Source organism: Malaya genurostris, chromosome 2 (genome assembly GCF_030247185.1).
Source record: "Malaya genurostris strain Urasoe2022 chromosome 2, Malgen_1.1, whole genome shotgun sequence".
Taxonomy (NCBI): Eukaryota; Metazoa; Arthropoda; class Insecta; order Diptera; family Culicidae; genus Malaya; species Malaya genurostris.
Genome location: NC_080571.1, coordinates 92740049 through 92752506, shown reverse-complemented (window position 1 = coordinate 92752506; position 12458 = coordinate 92740049). Strand labels below are relative to the sequence as shown.

At 38.8% G+C, this 12458-nt stretch overlaps 1 protein-coding gene across 18 annotated transcripts in view; it reads right to left on the bottom strand.

Annotated features, from left to right (window-relative positions):
• Positions 1 to 12458, bottom strand: part of LOC131430093 (TLD domain-containing protein 2) — a 514027-nt gene that overhangs the window by 209644 nt on the left and 291925 nt on the right. For 10 of the 18 annotated variants that reach the window (XM_058594759.1, XM_058594760.1, XM_058594754.1 and 7 more), the window contains exon 3: positions 5987 to 6055. The exons of 7 other annotated variants lie outside the window; for them this stretch is intronic. In XM_058594759.1, the coding sequence (XP_058450742.1) occupies positions 5987 to 6055 (69 nt within the window). Of the gene's footprint in view, positions 1 to 5986; positions 6056 to 6486; positions 6792 to 12458 lie in introns of those variants that run through there. One more of the 18 variants, XM_058594766.1, reaches the window with a different exon arrangement.

The window sequence follows — 12458 nt, the reverse complement described above, 5'->3', positions numbered from 1 at the left end:
CGTGCATGATTAAACGTTCATTCGTTCGTTCCGCCGTTGGTTGAATTTGTTTATCGTTTTAATAGTAATTGATGGAACTTTTACGACCAAAGAGCCAACCCGACGACGTCGGTCAGCTACGTTTGCTGGGGGATACACGTTTCGGACTACGACACAACGTGACAGTTCGGTTGTTGTTGTTTTCGATCGGCAGAATTCTTTTGTTTATAGACACGATCATCTAAGGGTAAGAGCAATTTATTGATGTTTTTCCTTTTAAATGGATATTAACTAAACAGTACATTAGGAATATCACTTGCAAACGTAATATGAACTAACCTTCAATTGATAGATAACAAGAATATACACTGTATTTGGATTGAAAACCAATTTGAATTCGAGTAGAAACGTTATCACAAAAGTATTTCAGTGTATCTTGGCTAATAGTAATGTGAATAATTACAGCGCACAAATTTTTGTAGAGGAATGGGAGAGCAAAGATTAAAGTGATCAAATTTTTGAAATGTTTTATTATGACAAAATATGCGCTCTCCAGAAAAATAAATTGTTTCCTTCAATTTTATATACAATGAACTAAAACGTGTTTTTCTCGATAGCAGGTTTTGAAAGTCCGTGTCCTTCGTCATTCAAAAACTAATACACCAATTATTTTCAAATTCTGCAAACACTTTCTACACGTAAAATACCAGACCCCAACGTTTTCTTTTTCGTTTTTTGTTTTGCAGGTTTAACAACTACTAAATGGCGAATTTTTATGTGAAAAATCAGCCACGAAAAATAAAAACAATTAAAAAAAAATCAAACAAAAACGTTGAGAGTCTAGAAAAACATCCACTACAACTATTCTGATTTGAATTGTTAACTTTTTATTAGTCTACGCTGAGATACAGTGAACACCGCAAATCATGATTTAAGAAGCGTCCTCACCCCTCGTCTTATTTCTCAATATTCTTCCACAAAAAATTAAAGAATGTTGTTCGAATGTTGCAATGTATTATGCAAAACATTTGAATTCTAAAAAATAAAAAATCGCAAAAATAGTGCTTTTTTTCAACCGACTTGCTAATGAGTTTAAAACACGATGTTCCAACTTGTACACTGCGCTTGTGTACAAACTTGAGTACGATTTAGCGTACATTGGTGGCGGTGTTCGTGGCGGTGTTCAAGTGAGGGTAAAACTATCGTAGCATCGTGCACATGCTGCGATCTATACGAAAGAGTGCTTTCAGAAGTGTCTCTAGTCATTTCTAAGGAAGCCCAAAGGATTAACTCTGTTTTGGTCAAATTCAGCATCATGCTACTACCCGAATGAAAAATGTTGTTATAATTCAATAAACTGTATTAAATTCCATTAAATTAATTTTTTACTGGTCGTTCAAAACGTATTGGATTGGTCAATGGAGCTCAATTGAAGCTTTTCATTAGTTTGAGTGAATTTTATACCCATTGATTATAAAGATAAGCAAACCAAACAGATTCAATTTATAACATAAAATATTCGTATTTTTGAATTTCCGGGGTACCTTTTGGGAAGTGTTAAAGCATACTTGGTAAAATGTTGTATCTGAATCAGTCCCAGTCCCAGTCCCAGTCCCAGTCCCAGTCCCAGTCCCAGTCCCAGTCCCAGTCCCAGTCCCAGTCCCAGTCCCAGTCCCAGTCCCAGTCCCAGTCCCAGTCCCAGTCCCAGTCCCAGTCCCAGTCCCAGTCCCAGTCCCAGTCCCAGTCCCAGTCCCAGTCCCAGTCCCAGTCCCAGTCCCAGTCCCAGTCCCAGTCCCAGTCCCAGTCCCAGTCCCAGTCCCAGTCCCAGTCCCAGTTCCAGTCCCAGTCCCAGTCCCAGTCCCAGTCCCAGTCCCAGTCCCAGTCCCAGTCCCAGTCCCAGTCCCAGTCCCAGTCCCAGTCCCAGTCCCAGTCCCAGTCCCAGTCCCAGTCCCAGTCCCAGTCCCAGTCCCAGTCCCAGTCCCAGTCCCAGTCCCAGTCCCAGTCCCAGTCCCAGTCCCAGTCCCAGTCCCAGTCCCAGTCCCAGTCCCAGTCCCAGTCCCAGTCCCAGTCCCAGTCCCAGTCCCAGTCCCAGTCCCAGTCCCAGTCCCAGTCCCAGTCCCAGTCCCAGTCCCAGTCCCAGTCCCAGTCCCAGTCCCAGTCCCAGTCCCAGTCCCAGTCCCAGTCCCAGTCCCAGTCCCAGTCCCAGTCCCAGTCCCAGTCCCAGTCCCAGTCCCAGTCCCAGTCCCAGTCCCAGTCCCAGTCCCAGTCCCAGTCCCAGTCCCAGTCCCAGTCCCAGTCCCAGTCCCAGTCCCAGTCCCAGTCCCAGTCCCAGTCCCAGTCCCAGTCCCAGTCCCAGTCCCAGTCCCAGTCCCAGTCCCAGTCCCAGTCCCAGTCCCAGTCCCAGTCCCAGTCCCAGTCCCAGTCCCAGTCCCAGTCCCAGTCCCAGTCCCAGTTCCAGTCCCAGTCCCAGTCCCAGTCCCAGTCCCAGTCCCAGTCCCAGTCCCAGTCCCAGTCCCAGTCCCAGTCCCAGTCCCAGTCCCAGTCCCAGTCCCAGTCCCAGTCCCAGTCCCAGTCCCTCCTAGTCCCAGTCCTAGTCCCAGTCTCAGTCCCTTATTGTTGAAAACATTGAGTTATCGAATTTGTGTTCTTGAATAAATTAGCGTCATTTGATTGGAGCGCTGCTTATTAAAAATCCGTATCCAAAAACACCCGAAATCGGTCAAAACTAAAACTGTGCGGGTTCTTATTTTTAACCACTTCCTTTTCTTGGGTGACAGCATTGTTTTCTGACATAACACATAGATCAATAAGTCCCGAGACTAAAGCAGAGATGGCGCTCGTAGTAAACCAGTAACCACGTTTTTCTAGAGTACTAACCTTTGCTTGAAATGGGTCAAAATTTTAAGTCGATCCGACCAGAAACAGCTGAGTTATCGAGGTTGGAGTAAAGTCGTTTTGTAGTTTGTTTAAAAAAACCGAATTTCGTGTTTTGATAAAACATTGTTTTTAATGGGTAAAAACACCGTGCAAGCGAAACAATGGATTGAAAAATGTTATCCGGACTCTTGTCCATCAAGAGAGTTTAAACGTGGTCGTACCGACACAAATGACGCGGAACGCTCGGGTAGACCTGTGGAAGCCGTTACACCGGAAAATGTGAGTGAAGTGACAAAAATTATAATGAAAGATCGTAAAGTGAAGCTCCGTGAGATTGCTGAGATGACACAGATATCATATGGAAGTGTATTTACTATCCTTCATGAAAAATTGAGCATGAAAAAGGTTTTTTCCAAGTGGGTGCCGCGATTGCTTTCGATGGAACAAAAACACCCTGCCACAAGTCGATGAAAACAATGGCGAAATTGAACGAATTGGGCTTTGATCTGCTTCCCCACACCCCATACTCGCCAGATTTAGCCCCCAGTGACTACTGGCTTTTTGCTGATATTAAAAAAATGATCCAGGGAAAAAGATTTGGCTCAAATGAGGAGGTCATCGTTGAAACTGAAGCTTATTTTGAAGCGAAAGATAAATTTTTTTATAAACATGGTATTGAAAAATTGGAAAAACGTTGGAACCATTGTATCACCGTAAAACGTGATTATGTTGATGAATAAAAATAAATTTTGCAAAAAAAATGTTGTTTCCATTGTTAGTCTCGGGACTTATTGATCCATGTGTTACATGTCAAATTTCAAGTCAATGAAGTCATTAGTGTTTGAGCATGTTTTTGTGGGATGTCAAAAGTGATTCGATTTTTGCGAAGTCTGAAATTCTTCAACAAAGAAATGTGATAAAGTTTTGATTTTTTTAACAGATCAGCCGAAATCAGAAACATTGCGAACACTTTTTGAAGGAAACTTAGTAAACATTGTTAAAAATCAACAATACGGATGGTACTTGAAGTTTGAAGTAATTTTTTGTTAATCCGTAACTTTGCATCATAACAACGGTCGGCCACATGTTGTAGCTTCAATAAAAATCAGTTTGTATAATAATGACATTGAATTTGTTTAACTTTGCATCAGTAACGACTAGAAGTTTTTTCAGCGTGGAATTCTTCAGCTACCTAAAAAGTAGACACCAAATAACGGATAATATATCATCAAATAATTGATGATAATCAGCATATTTAAAAAAATTTCTCATATTTTATTCGTCACCTTAGTAGTAAACAAGTTTTCAAACTCTTTAAATTTGTAGACTACAGTTTCAGCCACAAAAAGGGTGCATTCGTCAAAAAACAGAGCATCAAAAATCTTTTTCAACTTTTGTGCTGTACGAGTAGAAAACCTAAATATTAAAGTAAATCTTATTCATAGCGTATAGTTCTCATCTGTCAAGGTCATAGTTCATAGGACATAGTAGTCCCAGAAAATACTCTTTTCACTCACAATCAGAATCCAGAGGCCGTGGATCGCTAAAAAGCCTGAAAATTCATATGCAACTGTATCTCATGTGGTAAAAACCGTCAATACCCAAACGTAAGAAAGGGTGCGGTTTTAAAAGTGGTTCTATCAGGAAAGTTTTGTAAGAGTTTAAGAACCAAATATGGTAATTCGTAATGTTGCTAAAAAGTACAGGTACAAATTTACAAGAAGAAAAAAAGCTCAAATCAGTATGAAAAAAAACGCTTACTTTACATGGAGTTGTTCACCAAACCGTGTTGCATCGTCACGAACAACGAATATTTTGACAAATCTGGCTTACCTCTACTTTCAGGGCAAGTATATTTCGTTGCCAAGTATAATTGCAGTGGATAGATGGATGTACGAAAGAAGAAACTATTGAAATTTGCCAAAATCCCGATCTGACAAGCGATTTACACATGTGTAGAGTTTAAAGCGCTTTTTCATCACTTCAACAACAATTAGCGGTGGAATTTAGACGGAAGAGTATCTTCAAAACCTTCTCCAGTCGTTAATAAAACAAATCGAAATGGATCAACTTTACTTGGTGTGATTTAGCATCATGCCACTATCCGAATGGAATAAACTGAGTTGCAAACAAACTTTTAACAATAGTATGTATAATTTTCAGTTAGTTTCAATTGTAGCGGTTTCAAGCTTAAGATCATTCGTTTCTTCGAGCCAGAAAAACTTTCTGGCCCTATGTGCGGGGTTGGGAATCAGGTGGGCTGCATGGAAGACATCGACCAACCCATCATGCTGCACTAGTCCCTAATGTATAGTCCCAGCATCAGTGGAATTGAAGAAAATTAGGGTAAAAATAACAAAAACACTGAGAAAATCGATTGTACAAAATTTTGTTGGATGGTACCGGTATTTCGGAATGCAGTTTATCATTTTCTGGGAATGTGAAGAAAATCCGATTATCGGGTTATTTTTTTATTTAATTATCTATTTTTGAAGACACACTGCTTAAGCTCTACGATGTCAAGGTTAGTGATGGTTAGTGAATATGTGTGTACAATTTTTATCGAATACTCCCTTTATAGCACAATCATTCAAAGCTGTCATAAGTTCGCCATTAATCGTACGAAACTTATTGGTTTTACTGTAGAATATGCTAGCTGTATTCAAGCATTGAAATGATTACAATAACACGGAACCAACTAGCCCAATTATTCAATTATGAGAGGTTCGATCAACTTACAACAAATAGACTCCGGTTCATATAATTATTCCTTTCGATTTTCAAGTTCTTTCGCTTAGGAGCAGTAGCCCTTGCAGCAAATGATTTTTTTCCTACTCTACAGTGACAGGACCGGATCATGCTGTAATAGGTTTACAACTATACTCAAGAGTGGCAGCAATCCAATCAGCCGCAGATGATTGATTATCTCCGGAAAACGAGATCCCAGAAAAAGTTCTTCATTAGAGAAGAGGGAGACCGTGACGCTACGCGGTTTGTCATCAACCACACTATTGAGTCATTAGAGACGCTGGTTTGTGGGACCAAAAACGTAAACAACTTAATTCTTACCACCAAATTAAAATTGAAAAAATTATATAAGAGAAAAAAACAAGAATGATTATCAACTAACCTTCTGAAGGGTGGACTGAGGCTGTCCGAGCTTTTGGACAGTATCACATCTTGACTAGCTCGGCGGGTCCTGGTCGTACGTACGTACGTACGTCGTTGTTGGTTGATTGCGTCATGCCAGCCCGAGCGCGAGCATTCAGCAGGCAAAACGATAACAGCAGGGTCATGCAGGGGCGTTTGCGCGATGTGGGATTTGATGACGGCAGGTAATTCATCGCACGTGTAGGAATGGATAGCAAACGGCATAGCGATACGATACCAAGGGGTTGTTAGGTTGATGATAACAAAATGAAAAGAAATGAAAGCAAGAAAGATAAACTTAACAAAATGTGCAATTTGAAACTGAAAACAAAGTTTTTCAATAGAAAATAATGTAAAATACAAAATAATCAAAATACTAAAGAAAAATAGCTCACGGGTAATTAATAAACAATTTCTCAAAAAGAAAACCAAACTGATTTAGCTTATCTTAAGAACACAACTAACCCACAATGCTCTTACCAGTAGTTTTTCTTGAACTTAGCCAACTGCGATTTCAATTTTTTCGGTTTTTCCGGTATCTCCAGAGGCGTTTCGGCGACACTTTCGACATCGCTATTGTCCTCGTTCTGCTCCATGCCAATCGTCATCAGGCACTTGGTATCACTCGAACTGTTTTCATAGGAACAGGTCGAACAAAAGAACGCTTTCTCAATGTAGTGCAATCACTGCACCGGTTTTCCGCTCGGTCAGATGATCGATTGCTATATCGTCCTTCACTCGAGTTTCGAAAAAAAAAGATTCCTCTCCGCCGAATACTATGGTACTAGCGCCACAAACTGATAGCGAACGTAGTGGGAAAACGATAACATTGATAGCTGAGTCATAGTGGTTGCGTTTCATGACACGGTTGGCTAATCGATCCCGCGTAGCACCCAAACCGAATTCGTCAATAACATATCAACACGTGCTACGTTGGATCAACTGCTCACCTACATTTTCTAATTGATTGTGCGTGTCCGTATTGTTTTGTTGTTTCAACTGTGATATCAATTTTCGGTTTGTTTTTGTTCCATTAATCAAAACTAATCCACCCATATTAGCTCAGTTAGCCTAAGGCATTTCCCCCAGGCGTCGAAACGTTGCCTGCTTCGTTTAAACTACTGCTGAGTGACGTTTATGCATGAGCCTGCTAGGATCGGTAAAATTCAGTTGAACCAGAAGAAACAGGCCTGAACAACAATCATAGCACATAGGAACAGTATCAACTTGGTAAACATTCAACTGTTTCAGACACTCTATCGAAAAGTAAGATAAGTTTCCAAATCGAACCATTCATTGTATTTGGCTAATGGTAGTTAGGCTTGCAGGCACCGAAAAAGTGCATGTGGCACAAATCAAATGTTGAATGCGCTGATAACAGCTGATAAATAGTTGACGAAACCTGAAAAAAGGAAAGTACCAGAATGACTGGCACCAGATATGAAATGAATGCATGTCTGATACGGGAATCAGATTGGTACTTCAAGTCAACGTATGATGAAGAGGATTCAATCATTTGAGATCGTTTGGCGCTTTGCTGATTTCGTATTTTTAAATGTGATGCAATCAGCCATACTTGAAATTTGGCTTTTGAAGTTGACGTATTAATACTGTATTTTTTATATACATGTTTTGTCAGTCTGACGCAAAATCATCATAAAATTAGTTTCACCAAGTCATTGTACAAATGGGCTACAAGTCAAAAGATTTCACACACTCCGATTTGGGTAAAACTTTGCACAAAACTAGGCAATCACTGCAAAAACCGACTTTTGAACCGGATGTCATAAACCTTTCGAATCAGTTCGTCGAAATCATTAAATGTATGTCTGTGTGTCCCCCATAGTAGTCCTTATTTATCCGGATGCGACATCCGATTCCTTAATTACAGGCTAATAGGTATGAATATTTATATTTCAAAAGCATGTTTCTATAAATGACGCTGAAAAATAAAGCGAAATACTTTAAACAAGCCATGTAATTCGTCTGTTGAGTTATTTGATACATTGTTTTCGGGTATACCGGATCTTCTCGGTTCTCGGTTCCGGAATAACCGAGAAAAGTGATCGTATTGTCCCAACCGGAAATCACTCCACTTTCTCAGAAACGGTTGAACCGATTTCCAGAAAATGAGATTCAAACAAAAGGTAGGTATTATAGTCAATTAAAGTGATGTTGAATTTTGTCAAGATCCAATTTTCGGTTCCTGAGTTACAGAGTGAAGTGTGTTTGAAATTGTGACCCATCATTTAGAGGCAAAAACGCAAAAAACGAAAAAAATCTTCTAAATTTAGCCTAAAACTGTTTCAAATTGTAGGTTATGTTAGTTGCTCTCCAAACGAACCGACTTCGGATGTACCTAACGCTTGTATTCGTACTGTATTTTACAGTATTATATTGGATTTTCGATCCAAATAATGCGTACTGTTTTTTTTCCTCAAATATACTGTATTTCAATGTGTAATGTATTTTACAATTGAAATGTACTGTAGTTTTCACATCAAATCGAATTTCGATTTACCTCAATACAAAATGTCAGAAAAAACAGTGACAACACGTAGTGAATAAAAATACACGAAAACAACAAATAGATTTGACTCTTTCTCTCTTTTCCATCATGTTTTTTGACGTGAACACGTCTTACTTCACTACGATGAATTTTTGATTGGATTCTGGAACTGATTTCAAAAACTGGAATTTTGGGACTAAATTCAAAACTTGAATTCTGTTTCATCTGAATTCTGAACTTTTTGCCTCTCTCATATAGCAGGACTATGCAATCACTTGAAAAACCGACTAGTAAAAATTGACCCGGAGGGCCCTCCATTGTCATATACCATTCGACTCAGATCATCGAGCTGAGCAATATCTGTGTGTGTATGTATCAAATAATCTCAATTTTGACAAATTCAGATTCAAATGAAAGGTCTTACTGTCCCATACAAAATTCCTGAATTTATTCCGGATACGACTTCCGGTTCCGGAGTCATAGAGTAAAGTGTGTTCAATATTGTACACCGTCACTTAAACCGGCGAAACAAAAAACGTAAAAAAATTTCTAAACTGGTCTCAAAACTACACAAATCAATAGCTATCATCAGTACGCAACTAAACAAACCGATTCCGACTATCCTGGTTCCCGATCTCCGGTTCCGAAAGTACCGGAAATAATAGTTATATATTCCCAAATGGATCTCACTCACTTTTCTCAGCGATGGTTGGACCGATTTCCACAAACTTAGATTCAAATCAAAGGCCTTACGGTTCCATACGGAATTGCTGAATTTCATCCGGATCTGATTTCTGGTTCCGGAGTTATAGGGTAAAGTATGAGCAATATTGTACACCGTCACTTAAACCGGCGAAACAAAATACGTAAAAAAAATTCTAAACTGGTCTCAAAACTACACAAATCGATAGCCATCATCAGTATGCAACTCGTTGTTTAGAGTACGATGGAAAAATTGTATAAAATCTTCAAAATTTGAATAAAAACTAGTAGAGTTTGTACGCCATGTTAGTTGGCGGTCGTACGAACCGACTTCGATTATACCGGTTCTCGGGTTCCGGTGCTTGAGGTACATATAATAGTGAACCCACTTCGTTTTCTAACCGTAACCGATCAGTGAACTGTTTCATTCTCTATGTTATAGTAGTTAATGCACAAACAATCCCTTTGGTATCTTTCAAAAATCGAAGAGAAACATTTTGAATAGAATACCACAGTATTATATATGAGAAAGACATCATTACTCCACTAGGTGGATTAAAACAGGTTTTTTCAGGTTTAGAATTTAGTTTCAGAATTCAGTTTCAGGAGTTAGTTCCAGATTACAGATTCAGAGTTCTAAACCATGAATCTAGAACTGAACTCTATTTCTGCATTCTGGAACTGAATACTTGACTAGATTTTGAAACTGAGTTTACTTCCTTATTTTATGTTCGAAATTCGAATCCAGAATTCTGATTTAGGATTTCAACTTTTGGATCTGGAACTTTTAGATCTGGATTCTGAAACGAAATGTTAGATCTGACCTCCGAGGTTGAACTTTAGAACTCCTTAACCAGAATAATTCCTGAATTCGGCTTCAGAATTTAGTTCCAAAATACGGAACCTGGATTCTGAAAGTGAGTTCAGCTCCATAATTCTATAACTAAATTTATTAATTGAATTCTGAGCCTGTCCCAGATTTCTAATTTGGTGTTTGAATTCAGTTCTAGTTCCCGAATCCTGATCTAAATTTTTGACAAAAAATACTCAACAGTTTTAAACATCGCATAAATTCCGTAAATCGTTTCATTTTTTAGAATCATTCCAATGTTCTTTAAGAAAAGTGAAAAGTTTTTCTCCACTTTGTATGCAAGTTCACAAAAACAACTGTAGCTTTGTTTGTTATAAGGTATTACTCTCATTTGTTCAGCTTCATTTGTGTGGTAGAATATGTTTTTCGTCGATAAGTCGTTACAATGCCGGAATCGAAGCAGTAAAAGTTTCAAACTTACAAAATCAATCAACTAATCAATCAAACTAATAATGAGAAATAAAAAATAATTATTTTGATTATGAGAATTAATCATCAGACAATTATTTGCTTTTGTTTTTTAATCACTATTGCTAGATGAAATACGTACTGTTTTTCTTCTAAATTTGGTTCAGTACTGTTTATAAATTGAAGATCTAATTCAAAATTTAAACAAAAGTAAGGCACGCAATTAAAATTCACACAGTCGTTAGACAAGGTTTACTTAAAATATATATTTTGTGTGCAATCGCTATGAAATTTTGTACATGTGTTTATTAGAAGAGTGTGTAAGGAATATACCACTCCTGGGTTGGCGGTTCAATGCATAAAGCATTGATTAGAAGCAAGTCGTCTTATGTTCGGATCAGGGTCATTTCACCCAATGCCATTTCGCCGAAAGCCGTTTCGCCGAAAGCCATTTCGCCGAAAGGGTTATTTCGCCGAATGACCCTTTCGGCGAAATGACCTTTTCGGCGAAACGACTTTCGGCGAAATGGCATTCGGCGAAACGACTTTCGGCGAAATGGCTTTCGGCGATACGATCCGCTCCCCTTATGTTCGAGCCCCGATCTGGAAAGATTTTTAGCGTCAGTAGGATCGTACCACCAGCCATGCAAAGATCCGGTACGCTATGAATAGGCTGCGAAGTCTGCTGGAACAGAAGGTCAAATTCCACAAAAGGAATGTTACACCAAGACTCAGAGATGTTTATCTCCTCTGTGCAAAGAAGAGCAAGTGTATTTTTCCCTCGCACTGACAACATCAATGAAAAAACTTGGGTGTAGTTAGGCTAGAGCTCGTGAGAGCGATTCATGCAAAAAGAATGTTGTTCATTCGCACCAGCTTCTTTAAACACAATCACACACACTGAAAGTCTATCTATTAGACACTGAGAAGAAGTGCACTTTCATTTTTGCGTGGCGTTCGCTTGCTGCATCCCCAGTATAGAGTATAAATCTTACACCTGCGTGTATCACTCTAGTGAAATACTATCACTGCCAAGACTATGATTTGTAAGGAATAGACTTGAATCATCAAAATAGGATAAAAAATCGTCATATCTAACAATAGAAAAAAAATTGAGGCGAAAATTAGTTTCATTTTTTAACATTTTTTAACTCTACGAACACTTTTGTAGAAACATATGTTCAAAATTTCACTCCGATTGCTTACTTATTGCGCTTTGTAGAACTTCCATCATTGGATCCATCAACTAGAAAAGCGCACAGCTATTCTTTTCCATTGCATATTTCTCCGAGTGCCCAATTGATTTCCTACATTGTTTATGGTTCGAGGATACAGCTGTAAGCTGGTTACAATTCTTTTCGTGTCGGTAAATAAATCGCTCTCGCTGATAAGTTTGTCCAAAAATGAAAGATCTGGCAATAAATTTGTTGCCATGTACTCAAAACTAAGCATTTCAGCATCAATGAAATATTTATCTGCAAGATGTATATGTACAGGTATTTAACAAAAATCTGAGTACTTTGGATTTCAAGTCTAAACATCACATGCATGGTTAGTGCTACGATCCTACTGACACTAAGGCTGTGAACCATTTCGCGGTTAATTTTAACTTTTGGTTAAAATCTGACACTCGAGTGGTTATTTTGATGTTGTCAAAAATAACCCTGCTCCAAAGTATAGTTATTTTTGACAGATCGATGGTTATTTTCCGACACTGAAAAAAAATCTTGCAAAGAAAATTCTTATATCAATTCTTCAGTTAAAATTATTTCCAGTGCAAAGTAAACCCAAAGAACTTTCCATCCATCAATCTTTGAAATGGACCGCAGTTTTAGTTAAATTTAACTACTCGACACAAAACAACCGGTCAAGTGTCAAATTTCAACCATTAACCGCGGAATGGTTCACAGCCTAATAATCCTTCCAGGTCGAGACTCGAACATACGACAACTGGCTTGTGAG